The sequence below is a fragment of the Ambystoma mexicanum genome, chromosome 4q (genome assembly GCF_040938575.1).
Source record: "Ambystoma mexicanum isolate Mex_15411 chromosome 4q, UKY_AmexF1_1, whole genome shotgun sequence".
NCBI lineage: Eukaryota > Metazoa > Chordata > Amphibia > Caudata > Ambystomatidae > Ambystoma > Ambystoma mexicanum.
In genome coordinates, this window is record NC_090928.1 from 1,108,692,285 (window position 1) to 1,108,717,470 (window position 25,186).

Sequence of the window (25,186 nt, forward strand, 5' to 3'; positions counted from 1 at the left end):
TTTGCTTCATGCCAAAAATATATCCTGGTCACGGTCCTATGCCCCGCTTCCAAGATTCTTCACAGCAGCCATCATGCTCACTTCCTTCCAGAAGCTTACACAGACAGAGGGCCCGCAACATATCAAGATCCAGCTCAGGCCTCAGTCGGGTCCCACCAAATTTCAAGAATAACTGCAAAAGTAGTAGGCATATGCTGGCAACACAAGGGGGAATTTTTCTATGCCACCTGTCATAGAAACAGGTGCGAGCCATCATTCCCTGTAAGTTTGCAAACAACCCTTGACCAACTCTTTCACCAAAACCTGATCTACCAAGCACAGGCTATACATAACTAACCTCCTCGCGTTGGCAAGCTTCACTGGATAGCTATGTTCTTATAGCATGTCAATGCTTTGCAGGAGTGTTCAAAATCCCGCATTAAGTTACTGCTGGCAAAGGATCATCTTATGTCCGCCCCTATAAAAGGAAGAAACGCTCTGATGGTGACTTGCTGGAACAAGCATTAAGTAAACCAATCACTTTTTAGTGATTTATCTATTTTTTAGAACATTTTAATCTCCCTACATTAGCTCTGCTGCCTACATTTGTATATCTTTTGAATATCTTCGGTAAAGCTGACCCTGCTTTGAAAAAAAGCATACCAAAATACAGTAATGAAGTGCAGTAAACATAAATTAAAGAGAAGTATTTGCACACAAAGAATGAAATGCATTTGGTTTAATTTCAAATTAAACTCCTCAAAGAAGAATAACTAAATAGGGTGTTTTTTTCTTATAGGGAGATGCTTCGAGATCCAGAAATGAGGAATAAGTTAATTTCCAACCCCACCAACTTTAATCACATAGCACACATGGGTCCAGGAGATGGCATTCAAATCCTAAAAGATCTGCCGATGGTAAGAGGAAGGAGCAGTTGATGAAAATTTATGGTACAATATTTTGGAAAGTGGAAATCTATTAATGCCAGCACAGAACAGTATTTGCTATGGGTGCTTGCTTGTTGCTATCAAATCGGAGAACACTGTTTGGTTTGTAGCTACAGAAAATCTTTAACTTCGCCTCAGAACTGAGCAGGTACTTCCAAGGGTATATTATTGTACCCGAGTGTCTGTGTAATTGTATTCTATGCATTTATGGTTATATTACAACCTGTTGAGATTCCATCATCTCCATTTTGTCCGTGCTCAGTTTTTAAGGTCATTGACAAACTACGGTTAACTGTGGTTTATTTCGTGGTTGGCCATGATTGACAAGCGATCATCCATGGGTTTTGTCAAGAACGATCATATCCAACACCCAACCATAGGTGCTGTAGCCCAGCTTGCTTTGTCCATTACAAAAGCTTTGTTAAATGTGTGCCGCTGATGAACAATGGGACTCCATTAACACACTAATTTGTTCCTGCTTCCTCTCACAAACTTCACTCTGATCCCCATTGGCCTGTGCCTAGGCCACTCTTCTGGGCTAGGCTATTCACCCAATGTTTTATTTAGCCTGTTTTCCTTTAAACCCCATGTGAATTAATTTGTAGAAAGTGCTTATGGCAATTAGATCTACACAGATACTAAAACCAATTATTTACATTTTCACATTTAATCATATTTTCATCCCATCTTTCACCTTAGCTCCCACTGCTTTGTCATGTTCAGGATAAGCGATATATGTTGAGTGCCAGAAGCAAACTTTACAATGAAGTTTTACAGAACTAGGACATTCCAAGCCAATGTGTTGGGTTGCGTTTGGGTTTTCGTGGTGTCCTCACTGGTGGCTGAACAGAAACTGCATCACAAATGAAGCGGGCTAAATATGCTCTATTGCTTATATCCTTCCAGGATATTGTTAGAACAGCTGTCTATCTCTGCACAGCTGGGGGAATTAGGGCGCGTGTGTGTGTGTGTGTGTGAGTGCACGCGCGCATGTGCGCATGGAGAGAGAGAGAGCGCAGGTCAAGTTTCTTGCGCCAAGTTGTACATAATGCCTATTGCTTTAAAACATATTTCAAGTTCATCGCTGTCTCTGCATCCATTGCTTGCCCACATAGCACTCAATACACTTATTACTTAATGGTAATCTTCAGTACGCCAAATCCTTTTCTTTCTTGCCACATTGAGTACAACTTACTCACCATAGTGTCTTCTGTAATTAACATAGTGCATATTCCTGCAGATTTGTGGGATGTCCAAGCCAAAGCATTTTTATTTGGCAGCCTAAGTTATGGTGAAGCAAAAGTAAACACCAGGGAAAACCAACCTGCCTGCCCTCTGGCCTTAAAAACCTATTCACCAATTTTCTTTTCCCCACTCCTTTTCCTCTCTGTTAATGGCAAAGGTATATTTTGTAATTTGACATAGCTAGGAAGAGGGGGTCATTTGGACGATGGGGCACTAGGATTCCAAGAGATAAAACATTAAGACACGTTTACTTTCGATATGCTGTCCCCCTACCTCTAGACTCTTTTAATACATTTTCTAAGACTTCTGGTAAGAGGTAGTGCCCAAAATGCCAAATTAGCCAGTTTCTTCAACATAGCTTGACTACATTGTGCATCTGTTATTGGTTTGTGTTTACAGAACACTAAAGCTTTGGTCCACATCACTACCTTCCAGGTGACCTCCAGACTTGGGACAACATAGATCCCACTTCAGCTGTAATAGTTTTAATGTGCATGGCAGGAGGCAGAATGAGGCTACTCGTGGAGTAGGATTCCAATTTTTAGGACTTCCCCGACATTTAATATAGGCCTTTGCATCTGCTTTGTTGGGATAGGAACCATTGTAAATAGCAAAAACTGTTGGCACTAGTGTGCTAGTGTGAAAATCCTTTGTGCCTTCCATGTGAAACTTAAACATCCACTGCTTGTATACTGTGTAAAAGGTGCAGTCCTTGATAGAAGCTGAATTAGGAAAGAAAGTGGCAATGCAATCGCTTCATTTAAAGGAAATGTCTACAATATCCTCAGATGCATCCAGAGCCCCACATTATCCATGTAGAAGAAATTAAAAGGTTTGTGTCTGTGTGGACTTGTATGCAGAATACCAAAGTAGTAAGTTTAATGTCCAATATGGTTGTGGAGCCATGCAGTTTTCATGTGTTAACACGGACACCTGTTTTTTTTTCTTCTCATCTTCCTCCATGACACATCAGATGCTAAAAGATTGGACATACAGGCATCCACTTATATGACAAAACCCAAGCGAGTAAGAATTGATGGACAAATCATGATCTAACATGGAACGTCATAAATCAATGTCACCAGCACGCAGTGGTAAAAATGCAACCACCTGCTTTTCTACTTGTTTCATGAAACCTTTCCTCACCAGCTGAATTATCTCATGGTAATGCTTTGATAGCCTGTGATGACAGACTACAACATCATTGACCTCTCTGACTCCTGCATTTGCACAATGCTTTGGATATCAAGGAAAGAGTGACAATCATGGCTCATTCATGAAGCACACATCTGGCACAAGGTACTATCCCAGGTGGAAAAAAGTACACCACGGTACATGCCCAAGCCAAACCAGAGGGTGAAACACAGTGGCATGCAGGGCCCGTTTGTGCGATTGGAAGGACAGATGGCTCCGTTTCGTGTTATTTTCTCTTGTGTTGTGTTCACTGCTACCAGGAAAATCACTCCCAGAAAGACATGATGGGAGCATGACCATTCCCATTAATCCATTGCAAGCAATCCTAACTGCAGGTATATCATCACTCTCTACTCCTCTCCCAGCTGGTTTAACTATAATATGGCTTCAGATTGAATGGCAAGATTAAACTCCACTTGAAATAGGTATACATGTGGTAGGACACAGGAGAGAAAAGTAATGAGTGGAAAAAGGAAGGCAACGAGTTAACCAAAGATGGGTGTGTGAAGTGTAAGATAGGTGGAAAAACACCCAGGCAATTATGCTTAATTGACTATGGTTAGAGGCCTGCAGGCATGTTTTTACTTTTTCACTACCATGTTAGATCACTTATCAGTCAAGTGTTTCTTTGAAATGTTCGGTCTTTCATGGACCCAGAGACTGTCCAATGTCTCTGGGTCCATGCTCCTCGTTGGAGACAACCGGCTAGAGTGGTATGTGTTTTCCTGTATTATTCTCGTTGACAATGTCTCTCACCCCTGCTTGGGGTATCTTGTATCTTAGCACTGCTGGGGCTACCTGATTCTTCAGTCCTTTTCCGCTTATTGGTTTTCTCGGCCACTCATGGGATTTCTGGTTGCTCAGCCTGCCGTGGGCTTTCACCTCCTCATGGGATCTCGTGTTGCTCAGCCTGGTGGTTAGGGAGAATTCTCTTCTAAGGCTAATTTCCCTTACCTATAGAGTCCCCCAGCGGCTTTCTGGATTTAAAGGGTTATTTTTCTCTCCTGCTAAGAGTGAGACTCTTTTTCCCACTCTTAGACATATTGCTGATGTGTGTTTTAGGCTACCTTTTGTGCTTATGGTCTGTGGGGTTTTTCTCGCCCTCATAGGTATCATCTTTTTACATGTGTGTTACACCGCACCCTCAGTGCAGTAACACAGGGGTGTCATAGTGACCCCCAAACATAGACTCCATACCCCGGGACTGACTACTGTCTCCCAGGGCATGTAAAGTCCCCATTGTCTTTACTAGTCAATAGTTATGAACAAAACCAGTACAACCCATCTTACTATGGAAGTACTCGAAAGGGTTAATAGTTTTCCCCTGGTGTTCATTTTCGAGGGGGTACCGTCCAGTCCCTCTTTTCAAAGTTTCTGGCTGGTGGCAGTGGTTACTATTGTAAATATTGGACCGCAAATATTTTCCTATGGGATTTTTCCATTGTTCGAGGCTACCACTTTTACTGACCGCCTCTAACATACCGCCAATATATTTTAATATTAAATTTACTCCAGTAGCTTTTTATTGCCAGATCTTTGATAATATTTATTTCTCGTGTCTTTCTCTGAAATCGTAACCCAGGTTGGGGATCCTTTGTTCGTCCTTTTGGCGGGCTTCTGCACAGAAGCCCTACTTTCGGCGGCACTAAGTCTGGGGTAGACAGGATGTGTGGGAAGGGGAATAGGCACCTTGGACAGGGTTACCTAAGCAACCCAAGTCGCACTTTGCCCTGATAGGCTGGGGGGTTATCCCGCCAGGATAGCCACCCCCCTGTGTGAGTGACAGCTAGGCTGTATGAATAGGGTTTTTTCTGCATAAAAGCAGGGCTCTGAGGACTGGAGGACAAGACGTCGCCACTGTAACTAAGAAACCCAAAGAGGAGTGAAGCTGAAGACATCTGCAGCAACTGAACCACCGGTGAAGCCCTGCTGCAGATCCTCACCACTTTTCTCCAACGACTCGAGAAGATCTTCACCTGTAAGAGTCTTCTTCCCTTGAGCTGGTGGAGCCAACCAGTTCGCCACTCGCCTTCCAGGACCTGCCTTGGTCGAATCGCCAGCGCCCAGCACTAGGAGACCGGATAGCCAGGCACCCGTCCACCACAACCGCGATTTAAAGGAGCGTACCTTTTATTTAATTTTGGCATCACCGCGGCTGGCTTCATCCCTGGGCAGTGCAGTGACTCAAACCTTCCTCCACGACGAGAGACTCTCTTCCTCTGCTGGATCTCCTGAACTGCAGGAACTGACAGGAACTACCGCCACCGCAGGAGCATCTTCCAAGGTACATTGGTCCGCCAGGCCTCCCGTTTCGTTGGGTACTGCTAAAGGTGTTTTAAATCCTTTACTTACCTTCTAGGATGGCCGCCCCTTTCGTCGATTGCAACCACCTTTTCAAATCGTTGACAAAGACTTGACAAAGACTTGACTGCGGCTACTAGAACCGTTTGATCCTGGGCACTTGCCTTGTACCATTGACTGGCACAGGCCTATTGACTCTGCCTAAATCTGTTACAACTGCCTTCTCTAGATTGCTTTTCACTAAGAACTGTGTTGGTGCACCTAAACTCTTATAGCCACCTTTCCTTCCCCTTTCTATATTGTTGAAGTGCCATTTTGCTCGGTTTTCACCAAGAATTGCTTATGCTAAAGTACTGCCTTGCCTAACATGTTCACAATCCAATTGGGAAGTGTTGCTGGTGTGTTTAGGAGTCTAACCCGGTATGGCTTGTCCTTTCCCTCCCTCTAAAGAAACTGTTAGAGTGCCAATCCTGCTTGGTTAACACTGTGCTGTTTTGCTCAGTTTTCACTCTTGCTCAAACTTGTCTTCAATTTAAATAGAGTTCTGTATACTTTTCTTGACTGTTTTAACTTGCTTTAATGATAGTCATTTGTGTGTGAACTTAAGAGTGTGCAAAATAAATACATATATTCTTTTTGATACAAAGCTTTGGTCAGTGTTCATCCCCTTGAAGGTTTGTTTGTACTTTTCCCCAGTGTGGGAGCTCACCTTCTCCTGGGGTCTCTTGTTGATTAACCCGACATGAACTTTGACCCCCTCGGGGTCTCGTATTGTTCAACCAGGATTGGGCTGTTTGGAAAGATTTCTCTTTAGGCACATTTCCTTCCACATTCTATGGACCCCTAAACCTTTAGCTTTTGTTTTTGAACCTCTCCTAACACTGCCTGAACCTGTCCATATTCGTGGACTTCATTTTGGTTTCTGTTTGCCTACTCCTGTTTCTTATTTATTTGATTTATTTTGGCATTTATATAGCGCACCAAACCTTTAGGCATCTGGGCGCTTTAAGCTTAAGAAGGTGGTTACAACAATTACAAAGTGCAGTTAAATCCAGCTACATACAATGGAAGAGCCAGACCTCGAGTTGCAAGGGAGCTACATCAGAACATGCAGTTACAAATGGTCAAATCAGGGTGCATGAAATGGGGAAGCCAGACCACATCTGCAAGGCGGCTACATCCGAACATGCAGTTACAAATGGAGACATCAGGGTACATGAAATGGGAAAGCCAGACCTCATGTTGCAAGATGGCTACATCAGAACATGCAGTTACAAATGGGGAAATCAGGGTACATGAAATTGGAAAGCCAGAGCTCAGGTTACAAGGCGGCTACATCAAAACATGCAGTTAAAAATGATGAAATCGGGGTACATGAAAAGAGAAAGCCAAACCTCATGTTGCAAGGCAGCTACATCAGAACATGAAGTTACAAATGGTCAAATCAGGCTACATGAAATGGGGAAGCCAGACCTTATGTTGCAAGGCGGCTACATCAGAGCATGTAGAGAGAACTAAAGGGGGTTCAACAATATAGGAGAAACAGAGGATTGCAGTGTGTTCGATAAAGGGAGGGGGGAGCAGGGGAGGAGGATCGTGATAGGACCCGCAGGATGGAGTAGCACTATGCAGTCACTAGGCAAACCAAGTTATTGGAAGAAAGCCAGCATAGAAATCAAAAGGGAGCATCAGAAATTCGAATTGGCAGTGACAATTTGAAAAAAGCTTAAATCGAAATGGCAGCAGCAGCTTGTAAAAGGCTGCATTCAAATTGGTAGCAGCATTGAAGAACAAGCCAAGTTCGAAGGGGTAACAACAGCTGTGAATGGCTAAATTCGAGTTGGTAACATCATCAAAGAACAGACTAAAATAGAAATGGCAGAAGTGGCTTGTAAAAGGCTAAATTCAAATTGGTAGCCACATTGAAAAACAAGCTAAGTTTGAAGTGGTAACGGAGGCTGGGAAAAGGCTTAATTCAAGTTGGTAACAGCATTGAAGAACAAGCTAAAATCGAAATGGCAGCAGCAGCTTGGAAAAGGCTAAATTCGAATTTGTAGCAGCATTGAAAAACAAGCTAAATTTGAGTTGGAAGCGGACGGTGTAAGACACAGAGCACGCATATGCTGAGAGATCAGGAAGGATGGAGTGGGGGACAATCAGTAGGACTAACCCATCGTGGAGGAGGTGAAAATGTCACACTGGTTTGGGCTCCACTGCAGACTGTGGCAGCATCGACATTTTTGGCAAGGGGGTAAAGGAATACCTCGCAGCAGACAGGGAGCAGACGGGGGCCTTCGTTTCTGGCCTTAGTTGCAACGGGCCGGCTCCCACCTCCTGGTTGCAGCCATTGGATTAAGAGGACAACAGCCAACCAATGGGGAGGGGTGTGGCAAAGGCAGCAAGTCAACAAGGCACTAGGAGAGGAGAGTGGGGAACAGCCATCTTGAAAGAGCCCCAGGTAGGGCATGAAGCACAGCAACAAGGCAGGTAGCATAAGAGCATCAGTGTAGCCAGAATGTAAAGGCTGCCAGAACGATTCACTGGTCACATGGTGAATCGTTGTGAAAAAGTAAAATGAGAATGCTTTTAAAGTCGCATGGATGTGCACTTTGCCCAATATATGAAAAGCCTCTTACCCAGTCACCCGGTGCCCCAGGAGCAATGGCCAGCCAGGAAACAGGCTGCAGGAGTCCAGTGCAGCCGAACTGGATCTGCCGAAGAAGTAAGGGAAGTGATTTCCCTAGGGCCTTGTTTCGATCCTTAGATGCGATGGGTGACTGATGGTCTCTCTATGTCGGTTCAGCTGGATGCCAGCAGACCGCATTTGGCGTTGCTTTGGTTCTCCATGGCGACTTGTGCTCATAGGGCTCTCTGCTTCGGTAACGTTCTGCAGGCTTCTCTGTTTCTCCGCAAACCACACCATCTGCTTGAGAACATGGGAACCCAGTTTACAAACTACGCTGACGACACCCAGTTACGGATCGAATTGAGTGGTGATCACTCAAGCGACGTGAACAAGATCTCCAACATTTATATGACCATACAATTCTGGATGTCAGCAAACTGGCTATGTCTTAACAGCTCAAAACTGAGCTCCTTATGTTTGGCTCTCCAGAAGCAAGGGCTAAATTGGATCCTCAGTATTCTAGTTTACTTATTGATGATCAGTTCATCAAGGTGCTGGACAAAGTCAAAACTCTTGGGGTTATTTTTGAGTACTCTCTTGGCGCAGATGACCAGGTCGATAGTGCTATCAAAAAGTCACAATACCATCTAAGGCTCCTTCGGTTAGTTAAACCATATGTATCCTCCTACAGAATGATGCAGCTCGCATTATCAGGAATGTGCCAAAAAGAGAACATATATCTGCCCAAAAGAGAGAGAACTTCATTGGCTGCCTGTTGCAGCTAGAATTTGTTTTAAAATGAATACCAGGTGTTAGGCAAGATTCTATGCAGTACCCTTTGGGTGCACTACAACAATTCTGACTACCTGGCAATAGAAACCTAACCTTTGGTATAAGTCTGCACTACACAAGTTGGCAGCGTGTGGAGCAGCCAGGCTTATCTCAAGAGGAGTCAGTGTGAACTGTAGGGGAGTTACACAGAGATTCATAATGACAAGTATTCAAATAAACACTTACACACATGGTTTCTTGATAAAACAATTATCGGAAGTGGAGTGTGGGAGAAGAGGGTGTTTGGAGGTGTATTGAACACCTACTGTTGCCTGGAACAGTCTTTCCTTTTTGTCCATTACTGCAAGTGACGCCGCCCCTGTTTCCCCACAGCCGCTACGCGGAGTGTGGGAGAGGAGTGTGTTTGGAGGTGTTCGGCGAGTGGCAGGTGACCGAAGTATACTCTAACACATACGACGGATTTGGAGGTAAGCGAAAGCCAGATCACTTGAAAATATGCCAGGAAAGACAATGTGAAAGAGTAAGCATTATAATCTTCGGAAGATTAAACCCTATGTGAAATGCTTCGGTCATCAACGAGAGGAGCGTGAGACCATCAACAACAAAAAGTGTGCCACGGTAAATGCTTCACCGACTATTATCAAATATAATAAAACATGTGTCGGCAAATCTAAATCTTTGTCACACCGCCCCCATTACAGACTTTTTCAAAGTAAAAGCATGCCATCCTGTAGGTGCTGTCACTACGGTTGAAATCCATCTGCCGACAAGAGGTATGAGTAATAGTATTCTCCCTCCTACCGCTTATGATGCGATAGATGACAACTCCCTGTTGGAATTATGCTGTCGCCTTTGTGGGACCAACCAAGCCACGGCTGAAGCAGAGGTTGCAATGGCAGACCATATGATAGGTTATTGATGGTTATTTATAAAGCGCTTAACACCCAGAGGTTTCTAAGTACGGACCCGGGGATCGAACCTGTGTTGCTCCATGCCGTCTTGCTTCCAAGGCGAGCACGTTGCCACTGAGCTATCTTCACGAGACAATATGAATGACAAGTCCATTTCACAACTACCTGAAGTAACGTGCCATGTTGCTGGCCCCTCGTCTTTCGAGTACCCCTTCCTTACTCCCCTTATCAGGACTTCCCAGCTACCAGATACCTGATATACCTGCGCAGCCTGAGGTTATCGATATATCTGACCATAACAAGTCTGTCAATCCTCATTCAACGGCTGGGGCCTAAGAAAGAAACCTCTTCTGAGTCGAGGCTGTTTCCATCCATTGGTTTGTTACACTTTGACCTGAAAATTCTGTTTAAATTAACTGATCAAACCTATTATCAAACTGTGAAAAATTGACAGATATTAGACTCACTTATGCAGGCGAAAGATACTGTACACGTGCCTAGTCCTGCAAAAAGTGCCAATAATAGTCACAGCGAAATAATACATGAACCTTTAGCTCCTACTTGCACCACTGAACTTATTGAAGTAGCCAATTCATATAACATAACTGAAGTGCCATTAAGATATCCTAACCACAAAGGAAACGAGCGATAAAACGCAAGCAGCGATCTCTATCGCCAGTACTCTCCAGCAGCATTGAGGATGATAGCAACGATCATAGTCAGTCATTGAATTCTACAGTTGCCTCTCTTATTGCTATAAAAGCCAAAGCAGAGCGCCTTATGAAGCGCGTTATTAGAAAGAAAAAGAGAGCATCTGCTAAATTGGGTACCTTGACTAGTTGGCTGCCTTCTAATGATAAAGCCAAAGAGAAAACTGCCACTGGTCCTCTGAAGCAAACCCTGACACTTAATTCAACTGGAGCAACTAGTGATACAATGTCTCATGATTTGAGAGGGGGACAACCCCACAATAATACATACGATAATGGCGGCCAAGATAAGGCAGTCTGTAATGACAGAGTAACAGTCAAGAACAATCGAGTGGTCACCCTCAGTGAATGCACGAATAAGCGCACGAAGAAACCTTTCAATAGACCTTTATTGCTCGAACTTTGTGCCAAGAATCCTGCTTTATGTATTTTTAAATCCTGTGACTTCGAATTTGTGAAACCCCTCAAATGCCAGTTTGGGGCCATATCATTAGTCCATTGTGTTCTCCTCTCTACAGCATCCCTTATTCGTGCCCAAGCAGACTCACTGAACGTTTGGGCTACGAACTTGACATTGCTATTCCTATGAGCTCTGATTCCCAAGCCTGTGATCACTGTGGCTCTTTCAAATCCAAACCTGCTAAGATTTCTCTGGCGCAAACTGAAAGCTCTGCGGAAAATCAAGCAGGTTGGAAATGGCTCAAGAATCTGTTGGGTCAACTCGCAGTGAGCCAACCATGAGCGATAAAAATCGCTTTGTGGAATACTTGTGGGCACTCTCACTTTTTGAGCCTGGTTCACTTGAAGCATTTACCTAACACCCAATATTTCTTTTACAAGAGACTTGGTTAATGGTAGACTTTCATACTGATACTCACTGTATCTACCAAATCCATACGAAAAAGGGGGGAGAAAGGCCTGATAATGGGCATTAGCCATGATTTCTGGTCTCATTTACTAACTGATACTACTGGCAATGACTATGTCTTGGCAGTTGAAATTAAAGGTAAAGATGGCATACCCATTCCCAATACTTTAATCTTAAACATATATGATCCCGCCTTGCGAGAGTTCACAATAAACATGCATGATTTATTAGCTAACCTCCTTACAAATTGGTGTCTGATTGAAGGCAACGATGTGGTCATCCTGGGGTGGGATTTGAATGCCCATTGCAGGAATTCCATGATGAAAGCGGAGATTCTTAATATTCTATCCGCTAGTATAATGGTTAAACATGAGCAAAATGCTAGAGGTAGAGTATGGAGTAAGTTCTTGTATGATTGGGACTTATGGCTGTTAAATGAAAGGACCATTAGTGACCGCCCCGGCCAATATGCATGGTCTAATGGTAGTAAAACTGCAGCTCTTGATTATATTTGTGGGAACACAACAGCCTTTAGCTATATGAGTGACTTTGAGGTAGTGCCTCTGCCTTTTAGTGATCACGCTATGGTTGTAGCACTCCTTAACTTCACGCTTGTTAGCATGGACGCTTGAGGCCCCACAAATATTGAAGTGACGAATAATGGAGGTAGAATACAATGGAATCAAACAAAAATCAGAAACACTTCACTGCAACAATGTTTGTGTCAACAGTATTATGATATCTATTATCTAGATGGCGACGCAATCAAGACCCTCATCAGCAAATAGTCTGGTGAAATAGCTTCCACGATTGGTAATCCGATTGGAGTATCCGCTAAGAGACAGGCGATTCCATATGATAAAGAAGTGGTGATTAAAAGACGTTTATATCGTTGTGATCTCATGCATCTGAAGAGATCCGTCCTATCGAGCACTGAATATACCAACTGTAGTAATCGCCTGAAAACTAACTATAGGGGATGGTGCAAGAGATATTGCCACGAAAAAAAGAACCTGAGATGGCAAGGACTTATTGCAACTATTCAAAAAGGCAATAGTAGAGCCATATGGAAAGTGTTTAATAAAGCCAGAGATCATAGTTTTCCACTGCCGCTGAATGCCATTGATGAACGAATATGGGATAATTTTATCACTGCTAATATGTATGATAACCAGATAATGAAAAAGCTGCCTGCTCCAGCAGAGCTTGGCCCCTGACATTTAGCATACAAGATATAATTAACATCATATGCAAACTTAATAATTCCAGAGCTCTTGGCCTCAACAGCCTTGCCTTGTTCGTAGTAAAGCAAGATCCTCTAGGCTGCTCACTTGTCTTGATGACGCTATATAAAAAAGTGTGCCTAGACAAAAAGATACCTGAGTCGTGGACCACTTCCATTCTTATTCCTGTCCACAAAGATGGCGTACAAACTTTGCCTGGCAACTATAGAATTCTATCATTGCTCGACACCACGAGCAAGATATTTTCAGCTATAGTGCTTCATTATCTGCAGAGCTGGGCCGAGGAGAATAGGATCCTCCATCCTTTCCAATCCAGATTTCGTGCTTGGTCAAGTACCACCTATAATATTAGAATATTGGATGCAATCATGACTGGGGCTAAACGACATGGTAACCCCTCTGTATTTGTTACCTTTGTCGATTATAGCTCTGCATTTGACAGGGTCAACGGCAATAAACTGTGGGAGATCCTTTCTTCTTATGGTTGCCCTTCCTGGCTTCTCGAAATCCTGATTAAGTCATACCAAAATAACACTGCCCGCGTCCGCCTTGACACCAATGGTAGACTATCTGGCTATATTAAAATTAACAAGTGTTGCTTATTAGCGGCTCTTCCATTTAAGTTATATACCGCCTATTTAATTTGGCACCTTGAAAAGCATGCGCATTGCCCTATCGGATTCAAAACCACTAAGGTCTTGGCGTTATTATACGCCGAGGACCTGGTGATAACTGATCATACAATTATGGGCATTAAAGGAATACTGGAATAATTGGGTCGGTTTACATCTGATTATGGCATGACAATCAATTTATCGAAGACCAAGACCATGCGTGTTACATCTAGACAAGCTCATAGACCAGAAATGAAGATCAGCTGGTGGGTCATTGATTATACACAATCCTATGAATATCTTGGTGTGGAGATAGACTGTAAATCAGGAAATACTACATTAATAGAGAGGAAAACCCAGCGAGTTAGACATATAACCAATTTGGTTCATAAGTATATCACGCAATATGCTGGGTACACCTTTAAAGGATTATGTTGCTTTATAGCCAATGGTTTATACATTTGCTTGTTTATAACCTTGAAGCCTTAACTCTTACTAATTTATCTTGGCTGGACAAAGTTGAAGGCCACTTTTGGTGAACAATATTCAGCCTCCCTTTGTCCTGCCCTATTCAATATATAAGAGTAGAATTTGGCATAACCTCTATAAAAGCCATTGTCCAATATGAAAGAGACTGACTTGCTCCCATTGAAAGCCTTGTGCCATTCGACCAGCGATATGCTGAGGATCATGGGAAAAGGAATCATCAATTTAGAGCGAGACAAGGCTCAGGTAAAATATGACCAGCTTTGTATCGACTCTTACTTAATACTTAATTGGGGGATTGATCATTCAAAATGTGGAAGATACAGTGCTATTAAGAGAGCTTTCATATATAAATCTAGGATGAAAGACTGGAGTGATAATTTTGAATGCAATGTTAAACTACATATATTTAGAAGGGATTACCCACATGTATCGTCACCCTCAATGGTACTTGATTAGATGGCCATCCCCAGCAGTGCGCAAATTAAGGTTGCTTTTGCGATTTAACCAATTAACAGTGAGAGCAACACATGGCACACAATGGCAATTAGCACTAGAACAAAGGTATTGTCGAATATGTAAAATCCATGGTAATCTTGAAACAACCAAACATATACTGACTATGTGCCCAAAACTCATAATCCTATATAGATGTATAAATAGCCGCTATATGCATAATCATGAATATATTGCGTTCACTCATTTTTGGCACCTAGGCTTAAACACTTCATCTGAAACACTGATTATAGCCATGTATTATGTATGGACAATGGCTATGCATTCCATTAACACTGACCTAAGTACCTAGGATATTTTTTTACTGACGTCTGCCTTCGATATGTCACTTACCTATTAGCCTATCGTAATAGCAAATTTTTATGAGCTTAAATTTTAACAGCTAGATATGATGAAGGGTAACTCAAACTCTGCCGATAAGTTGCTATTGCAACACGAAACTTATTGTTCTCTGTGAGAGCTATTAATGGCCATGTGTTATATTGTAGAATTGATTATGCTTTTTCTTTGCATAATGAATTTCTTTATTACTTAGGATCGTTATACAAATGTATGGAATGTATTGTTGTAATAGTATGTTTGTTTTTATATATATATATATATATATATGTGTGAAGGTACTTGTTGTAAAAGTTCATTTTCGAACTATAAACAACAATAAATTATAAAACAATTATTAATTTATCAGTCAGTTCGAAAAAGCCTTCAGAAGAGGGCAATATTGAACACCACACAAATATATTTCAAAACACACACTCTTAAGTTTCTAAATCAGTAAGTAACCTCTGGGGATGGCCCACAGACACAACCTACACCCTCAGGTGACTTCAATAGCTAGGGTGCTGGGGACATTAATATATCACTGTTGCATTTAGAGGAGCTTAGCTATTAGGTTAAAGGAAAAGGTTATTAGGACATACAAGAGATCACCAACATTCTCAACCAGGCAAATACATTCGGATCCCCCAACAGGAGTTATTCAGTGGAACAGGCTAAGCCAAAATCAATGGGCAAAAGTCTATATGAGCTGAAGCACTTCTTTGCAGGTAAGTAAGAAAAGTCTTTGCACAATGTTTTTAGAAGTCTTTGAAGAAAGAGAAGAATCAATTTAGGGCCACAAGATGTTAGACTTGTGAGTAGTAGAAGATGCAAGCAACTCTACAGCAAGAGGTAAGTTCTTTCAGACTTTACAGTACCTTTGGATTGAAGAAACAGTGCAGCAGATAACTTCTGTTCCTGTGCAGCTCTGCAGATCTCACTGTTACTGGGCCTCAGTCGTGGGGGCAAGAGAGAGGACTTCTGGGGACTCCTGCACTGCAATGGGACGGTCACTGCCTGCAACCAGCAAACTTCAAACAAGTGGCACTTCGGTGTTTCAGCTTGTGACTACCGCAAATAGCAACCTGCGGTTCCTGGCTGTCGAGATGGGCTTTCCTTGCTTCTGGGGTCCTGCACTCTGTTAAGGGGGCTCAGTCTCGGTCAGTCCTGCTTCCCGGGAGTCGGGAGGATCTTCCTGTAGCTCTTGGCCAGCTTAAAAGCAAAGCACAGAAACTGGTGTTCCTCTCCCTGCCTATTCGGTTTCCAGTAGCAACTTTATGGAAATTCAACGAGCTCCGAGAGGATGTCCAGCTGTCTTACTTTGGAGTTGATTGGTCCCACCAACTCAAAGGGAGAAGTCGTCCTTGCAGGAGCTTCTCTGTTGATACGAATTTGGAGTTTCAGCACAGCAGCAGGGCTTCACCGGGCAAACCAACGGTCCAGGAGTTGTAGCAGGCGTCTTCAAGTTCTCTTTGGATTCCTTTGTCCAGTGGTCGACTCTGCCTTCCAAACCAAAAAGCCTTGCCTTTTATGCAGCTTGCTCCCATTAATTCCAGCCTAGCTGTCAGTCACCCAGCGGGGTGGCTGTCCTTGCCGGACAGTCAGCCGGCCAATCACCACAGAGTGCATTTGGGTCTCCTATGAGAATAAGCACAGGGAGTTTCGGGCACCTGCCTCACTTCCTGCCCCCGCCAGAGAGCATGGAGCCAGAGGCAGGTTTCACTTGTGAAGCCCGCCAAAGGCAAAATGAATAAAGGGACCAAACTTGGTTTGGCGCACAGAGTAAATCTCAAGAAGGACCTTTCCACAAAGAAATGGTGAAAAAAGAAGCCTGGGGCCTTTTTGACCAAAATGGCATACATGGGTGCTTTACCGTGGCTACCAATGCAGCCCGCGGTAAAATCCCATAATGGTAGTAAAAAGTAAACCACTGCCACCAGCCATTCGGTGAGGAAAGGGTAACATAAATTTGTTACATGAGAAGCTAGAGAATGGGGATACTAAGTAACCCCTCGAGCACCGTATTGTATGATAGTGTGTGCAGGGTCTAAAAAGTTACAAATGTAAGTAAAGTCAATTTCACTTTACTGCCCTGGGAAACAGTAGTTTATCCCAGAGAAGGTATTTAAACCTTTGGGAAATCTGAAAGACTTCTCTGTGTCACTGCACTGAAGGTGCTTTGTGACCCAATGTAAAAGATGATGCCTCTGGAGTTTGTCAGACTCCACAACCAAAGGAAACAGAGTACAAAATAACATTAAAATACATGAGGGAGTGGGAAAAAGGGTCGAATTCTCTCCAGATTGAAAAACTCAAGGCCTCAAAATCCAACAAAGTTGCTGGGGGTCTCTAAGGGAGAGGGAATTGGCACATTTCTGAGAATTCTCCCTAACACCATGACCCATAAATGTCTTTATGGGTCTGCTCCCTCTTATCTGAAATAGAGTTTTGTGCAACATTCTACGGCAAGATCCATGCGGTTATGCAGCACTATGTACTTCACCTGCACTAGAATCAAACGTACGAGGTGGAGTCGCCACTCCTTCCCTAGTTGGGCGGTAACAGCCTGGAATAAATTCCCAGTTGGACAAAAGGAAGAGAACCGATTCACCCTTCGAAAACATCTTTAAACCATCTTGTTTAACTGAAAGGTCTTCTTGCTTATGTCCTGTGTGATGTGTCAATAGTGTTTATCCGTGCGGGATGCGGCGCGTATGAAATAAATAAATTGATCTTTGTGGTCCTGCCTCCTGGGCCCAAGGAATGTCTGCGGACATCGCGGCACCCTCTAGGCCAATCGGATGCCTGTCCACAAACCGAACAGGGAAATGGGTCAGTGAATCGGAGCCAAATATCGCACATTATTTTGGACCTACATTTTGGTTTAATTAAAAAAAAATCTACTTGGTGGATTTACACCACATACACTTCTGCATTTTATTGCATAATGCCTTTTAGAGTACAACACACCCTAAAATAGCTGTGCCACAAGATTTCGCCTTGTCATTTGGATATCTTGTCTTTGGGCCTTCTTCCTGCCCTCTCGTGGCTGAATGTTCCATATAAAGCAAGCTCTTTCCCAGGCAAAAGTGGCAGCATGTGTTTGTGGCCAGATGTGGAGGGTTGGGACTGTTTGATCTGTCCAAATCCTAGTCAGAGTGTGTGTTGCTGGGTAAATCTGGTGGCCGGAGGCTGTCCATGATTGTACAGCCCCTTCCAGTTATAATGGTGCATATCCTTACTATTGGTGGTCTCGGGAGCGACTACAGCAGGAATTTAGGATAAAGGGAGGACTCCTGTCGTTCTTCAGATAGTCGTTGGAGCCTAGAACCCTTCGAAGAGGATCATGGCGCTCAAGACCTGTGGATCATAGTTGCAGCCAACCAGCATTGCTTCAGCAACCATCCTGGTGAAGCGCTGCCCCTGAGTCTGTTCTCCTGAAAGCCTTCATTTGTACTTCAACCCCTGGACCTGAGGAAAAAAACAGTGTCGACCCCTGCTCGGGGATCCAGCCCTTGGACCTCCTTGCGGAGGCACGCAGGGACTACACTGTAGACTGACCAGCTCCTGCATGGGCTACCTCGTTGCATCGCTATCCGAATTAGGAGTTGGGGCTCCACAGACTATCGATTAGTGAGACCAGGGGCCTTCCATTGCAGCTCTCCAGCATGAAGAGGGGTCTTGCAGGTACAGCTTTTGTCTCTGCCTCAAGGGTTGTCTTTCACTCCCTGATCGCAATGTTTAATGGTGTCTCCCACCTGCAATGTGCCCTGGGGTTCCTCTGAGGTCTTCGGCATCGTGGAGGTCTCCTCTTCATCTTGCCAGAGTCATCCAGCTGTCCACTCTCAGGTACTGTCTTGCCAAAATGCTGAACTGCCGAATAGCTGGGTCAAAATCCCAATGATAAAAGTGACATCTGCACAGCGATCCTTAGGCCCCCTGCACCGGAACCATGGCGCTTATTAAGTGTGCCCAGCAGATGCAGAAACCTCAGAAGTGGTTTCTGTCAGAATTGGAGCACAAGGGGTGAGTTTACATACCTCTGTCTGCCTCCCCCCTTCCATAGGGCTTAACCGGCGCAAAGTCCTTACCCTACCTTTTCCTTGCATGGTCGTGATCCGTGGATTGCAGGTGAAGGATCCACCCCTGGGCTTGTCCTAGGGTGGTGGGATTGCAACAGGACCGCCTAAGACCTTTGCTTGCTTTGTTCTTCACTACTTGAGATGCTTACACCTGATGAGATACTATGATGACTTTGCTAGTTCAGACTCCTATCTCTCTGCAAAGGGTTACTTTGACTTTTAAGACTCTAGGCGCCATCACCTTTAGCAAGGGAAGGACTTTTTTAAGTATATGGCCTTATTTTATTAGGAAATGTATTGGATCTTTCTACTCTTTAAATACTTACCTGATTTCTAACTGGGTACTACTTACCTTCGTTTTCTTCACTTGCGTTACTATTTTACAGTTTAGTAAAGTGGTAGTGTTCTTTAACAAGGGATCCCTATGGTGAATGTACGTATGCTAAATAGTGTATCTGTGCTAGTTTGATTAACTGTTATTTTCATTGATAAGTTTGTTCAAAGCCTAATAAATATAACTGTATTTTTATACGTTCTGCCTACCTATAATTATTAAGCGTGCTGTGTGTATGCTGAACGGAACCCTTCACCACCCGCACATTCTCCTAGGTCTAAGCCGTACTGCTCAGGCACAATACCTTGATAGTTTGGCTAGACATTAGTGTCTTTTCCTGTTCACCAGAATCTGTCCACAGGCGTGAGTCTGAAAATGCACCTTAACAAACACTCTGGGCTCTGGCAAAAAGATTCTTTAGTTTGAAGAGGAACTGCAACAGTCCAGGCACAGTGTCTAGAAGCCATCTGAAGGACCGGGTGGGCTCTGCCTGCTCCATTAAAGGAGAAGGACCAAGATCGGCCACCTGTTTTTCTATTAAGCAATACTGGGCAGCATACACGTAGGGCTTGGAGGGTAGACTGGGCCCGCTGTTAATAGCATAGCAGTCACAGGTGTCTAAATCCTGCCTCCTTGCCAACCCATCAGCGGCTTAGGAGGGCATGGTGTAGATTAAAACCGCCTTGCCTGCTTCATGTGCATTATTTGTCTATGCATTGCCTTTGAACACTTTTACACAGATCAAAGATGGAAATGTGGGTCTTGTGTTTTTCATAGTCATGTGCTCCATTTTGAAATGATTTTCAGAACTCCGTTTTTGTGTTCCGTTTAATGCATGACATTCATTTCTTTTGTACATAAGGAGTGAACCTGTTTAGGCTAGGGTGCAAGCTAATCTAGTTGCACCCTCAATCATGGTATTTCAGAATCACATCGATACATTCGCTCATCAAAACAATTACGAAGCCAAGTAATTGGGCCAGTGTCCAAGAAAAGACAGACTGCATACTTAAAGGTTGGATGGCGGAACACACTGGGGTCATTTCATAAAGTCCTATACATGCAGAATTTAAGGTGCACAGAGCATCTTGCATCCTGTGGCTTTACTTTTCTCCCTACAAATCTGCGCTTTAAAACAGGGAACAGAAGGAGGGACCCACACTCGGTCCATCAAGGAAACAACTAAATGGTGTATACCTTCCTGACACTTAGCTCGGCATTGAGCAATGTATCACACTGCCTGAAGTCAAGTGGCCCATCACTGCACCTGCACTCTTTGCATTTTCTATGTTGCAATTGTGGAAATGTAAACCAAAGATTGAAATGCTGATGTCCTGCTATTGATATGCCTTTCCATCTGGAGTAGGTCATGGCTTGCACAGCTTGCAGATGTGCACTCTGCCTTGTATCTGACTATGATGGGTCAGACCAGGACAGGGGAAACGAGGAAATAAAGTGCACCCCTTTGTAAATCAGAGATGGGTCTTTGAGGTGTGGCAGTCCATTCTCTTGCATGCCCCATGTTCACAAATTCTGCAGGTACCACATATCTGTCGGCACATTTAATTTTCAAAATGCAAATGTCAGGATTCTTATTTTTTTTTTTACTCCGAGCCACTCTCATTTTACAGGCTCCACAATGGAAAGTGTGGAAAATGTCTTTGGGAAGAGACATCTTTGGAGAATGGGGCCATTTTAGATCTTTGCGGCTCATACTACCTTATTTCCCAAGCCCAGTCCGCTTTGAAAAATGAACCACTATTCATATCCATGCTCCTGTGAATTCCGGCCCTCTGAACCACCAGAGGGCAAACTTATAAACGTTATGAATGGCCAGAGTGGGTAGGGTGGCCAGATTACTCCCTCCCACAGATGCCATTTTCTCTGCCAGAAGCTCTCATGTAATAGACTCATTCTTTCTGTGGCTAGTGGTCTTGTCCGATTTCCATTGGACTGGAGTACTCGGGTCAAGTGATTTAGGGATAGCCCAGGCCTGGAAAAGTGGAATTCCGGTTATGTGCAGTCCTCTTACTACCATTGCTTATTGCCATTCAGTAACACAATGAAGAGAGTCATAGCCACATAGAGTTTATGGAATCGGTTATTCCTGGGAAGGAGTTTCATTTATGCAACTAGGACCTGTTCAGTTGACCATAATGAATCACTTGCTGGGCTGAATGTCTTTTTCATGGTCATTTCAGATTCTTTAAAATATCTTTTTTTTTTAAAAAAAGCCTCCCTTAGGAGAACGTTGATATGAATTTTCATTTTTTTCTGCTGGTGCCATTTGCTTTGCTTCACTCACTTTGTTTATCCTTTCTTTCTTACCTTTGAAGCCAGGTACCCCTTATCCTTCTCCTCAGCTGCGTCACTCCAGCCTGATATCCACGCCATGCAACTTTGAGCATGTTTATCACATGACTGTAAATTCTGCCGAAAAGTTCCTCTGCTATGGTCCTCTTCACCCTTCCTATTCCCCTTCTCTGCGTTCTGTCCCTGGTACACCAGGCTCTCTGGCTCGTAGGGTACGCACAGCTGTGTGTGGCGTTTGCTCTACTAACCGTGTGTATGCATTTCATTTTTGCTTGACGAATTTTGTGTTTGGAGTGCAAGTCCTAACACTGTCCCTCTGTTGATCTAACCATACATTTCCTTTTCTGTCTAGCTCCTTAAACAACTTATATCTCAGAAAACATCTGATTGTCTTTTAAATAGAACCTCTCAGGTAGCTCTTCACTGTTGAGCTGTCTTTCTGGGCACTGTATCGGTTGTGCTTTGCTGTGATGTTCTACATTCTGGGAATCTGACATTAGTAAGCAGTGAAACCAGGCATAGCTTTCACCTAAATGAAAAATGTTTCTTTTAGAAAACAACCTGTTCAAACAGATACAGGTAATACGCATGAGTGCAACATTTGCCCCAGACATAGCCAACCTGTATATAGATCATTTTAAAGAGAGTTATAACCACAAAGGCAAACATCGCTTCAAACAGCATATTATGCGATGGCATAGATTAATTGACAATATTTTAATTATCTGATGAGGGACCACGTAAGATCTAGCCTTGTTTCATGTTTGGGTGAAAAGTCCTTATCTTTTCTTGATCTGAGGTTAATCAAAAATGAGAATGAAGAAATAGAAACCTTGTTCTACAGGAAGCCCACAGATAAAAATTCTCATTTGCACCTTACTAGTTTCCACCCGAAGGCATTAAAAAAGAACCTCCAATATGGGCAATTACTATGCATTAAGAGGAATTGCTTCCTTTCCAGAACAAAGAGTTCACTAGACATTCAGAAGATATCCATCCGAGATTAAAATCCATTAGATATCCACTTAGGGTACTTAAGAGTGCAAGAAAAGGGCAAAACATACAAACAGGGAACGTTGCTTGACTAAGAGTGCTAGAAGATAAACATACTTGCGTTTCTACATATAGCCCCATGAGTGATCCACTCCGTAGGGCTGTGCTGATGAGTTGACACATCCTTCAAACATCAGTGTTTAAAATAAAAAATAAAAGGTTTGCCATTAAACAGAAAAATAATTTAAAACAAACTTTGATTCATACATATGAGAGGGTTCGTAAGAGAGAAACTACACACTCACAAATCTATGAGGGCTGCAACGAGTCACAGGCATTTTAAATGCAGTAATTGTTCAATGTGTCCTTCGACACAAAATGTTAAGACAGTGGACCTGTATGGCCTACAATGGGAATGTAGGGACTTCACGAACTGTAAGAGAAAGTAGGTGATCTATGACATAAAATGCCTGTGTAACCTTATATACATTGTAAAAACAGCTTGAGAGGTGAGACAGCACATCTACGAAGGAGGTGTTGGAGGTGTGGGCAGGCGGTGGTTTTTCTATAGTTTTGTGGTTGTTTTACCGTGGATGTACGAGCGGGAAATGTATGAACAATTTTGTATAACATACATTTCTCATGCGGTCATATCCGACGGGAACATTTCACCCACAGTAAAACAACCCCAAATCTAAGAACATACTGCTGCTGGGGTTGCCAGTAAGAATACCATGCCATAAAAATAAATATGCAGACTGGCTGCAACAATGTAGGTCAGTCTAGCCATGTAAGAGCACTCGTAATGCTAGCTTTACCCTTGGTGCCAATAAAACATGGCACAGTAAGAAAATGTATCCTGATTGACTGCAACAATGTAAGCCACTGCAGCCACGTAATAACAAATATGTTTGTTTTACCCTTAATTCACTGTAAATAATGACATTCCACAGTGGGAAACATGCCCATATAGGCTGCAACAATGTAGGGCAGTCTAGCCACATAATTACATTTATCATGTTTACATTACCATTCTTGCCCAGCACTAAAATACATGCCACCTGTTAAGTTGGATGTTTAGAATCAGCTCTGTGGCTAGTTTCTGAGGGGCCATCCTATTTTGGTAAACGGAGAAAGAGAATAATGTCTAGCCAAACTCCATCAAAGTCTTGTGACTGAGCAGTAAGGCTTTGACCTAAGAGAGCATGAGATTGGTGAAGGGATTAATTAAGCACACACACAAGGCACTCTTAATAACACAAGTTATACAGAACATATAAAAATACAGTGATATTTATTTAGGACTTTGACAACTCTTCCCAATCACAAGTAAATCACTAAACATATACTACTAGAGCACTAAAACCTTACTTTTAAACACGGCTTGCACTAACTTCCAAGCTTGGATAGAAGAGATTACCAGCTGTTTCTCTTTTGTTTTTATGCTTTGCATATCAGTCACAGAGATAAATGATAACCTAGGGCCTCCCTGACAAGTCTGTGAAACATCTTTTCTGTATATTCCTTTATCGACACTGCATGTAAAAAGAAAGTTATTATTGGATGGTTGCTGCAGACATTTCAGTGAGTCGGTCAATGGCAGTGGTTTCTCCCCTAAGAAGTGCTAATGGTGGGCTATTAAACAGTATAGTGTAAAGTACTGTCTTCTAGTCAGACATTGCCATTTCCAGATAGAGACTTAAAACAGTGCCACAAGAACCTAATATCTTTTGTCTAGTTTCCAAATAGGGACAACAGCTCAAATGTAGGAGGACAGAAACGGCACGTCAAAAATCGTGCTTATCTGATGCTCAGACAACACCCATACCCTTCAATTGTCCCCAATCAGCCATCTGTTCAAATCTCTCCACCACTAGCTCCTTCCACCCCCCTTAACATCTACTGAGACCTGCACCACATCGCCTCCCCTGATCCCTTCACAACCACCTTTAACCCAGACCCCTTATTGCAGTTAACTTCTCCATCCTCTCCAGACACCAATCCTACTCCATCCCCTACCCATCTAACCCCCACTTTCCTTTCATGGATCCTTCCCATACCCACATCCATAAAACATACCCCTGCTCCCTTCAACTCATTCAGACACATCTCGCCCCAAACCAGCTCTCATTGCTCACCCATTCCTACCAACAACACCACACAACCAGAGGGTCGACTTCACTCTCTCTTAATACCCCCCAACCTGTATACACCTTACACTACCACTCATTCCATCTCCACTCTGTGTCTTCACAGAAGGCCCCCCAGTCCAACCCCCTTCAACCAACTCCTCACTTATCACCCATCCGCCAGAGAGCCGCGTCTGCGCACTCCCTTCCCCCACACACTTTAACTGCCCTGCACTACCTGCCCTACCCTTTATCCTCATTTCTTTTTTTTTTTTATTTTATTGTTTTTTTCAAACCTTTAAAAGTGACGACATATGTACAAACAACAAGGCAACATTTAGACATGCAAACAATCATCAGTAGTAGACTTTTGGGCGAGCTCCATTCACAAAGTTATCATACAGATTATACCGTGACAGGTTTTACTAATTTGTTTCCCCTACTGGTGCCATCGTCAGACATTTTTCAATTTGCTCCAAAAAACGTGTTAATGGAAATATCAGTTTCAAGTCGGTTCCTTGGTACATCTGGTTCCACCAGTCATCAGCACAAAAGGATGGATGGATTACACTCCATGGGCCCAA

The 25,186-nt window shown here is 43.2% G+C and overlaps 1 protein-coding gene across 2 annotated transcripts in view; it reads left to right on the top strand.

The window, feature by feature from the left end:
• The window catches only part of CDC42BPA (CDC42 binding protein kinase alpha), a 1,600,792-nt gene that overhangs the window by 1,528,013 nt on the left and 47,593 nt on the right, over positions 1 to 25,186 (top strand). For both annotated transcript variants that reach the window (XM_069608679.1, XM_069608678.1), the window contains 2 exons: positions 779 to 896; positions 21,504 to 21,692. In XM_069608679.1, coding sequence (XP_069464780.1) covers positions 779 to 896; positions 21,504 to 21,692 — 307 coding nt within the window. The remainder of the gene's footprint in view (positions 1 to 778; positions 897 to 21,503; positions 21,693 to 25,186) is intronic.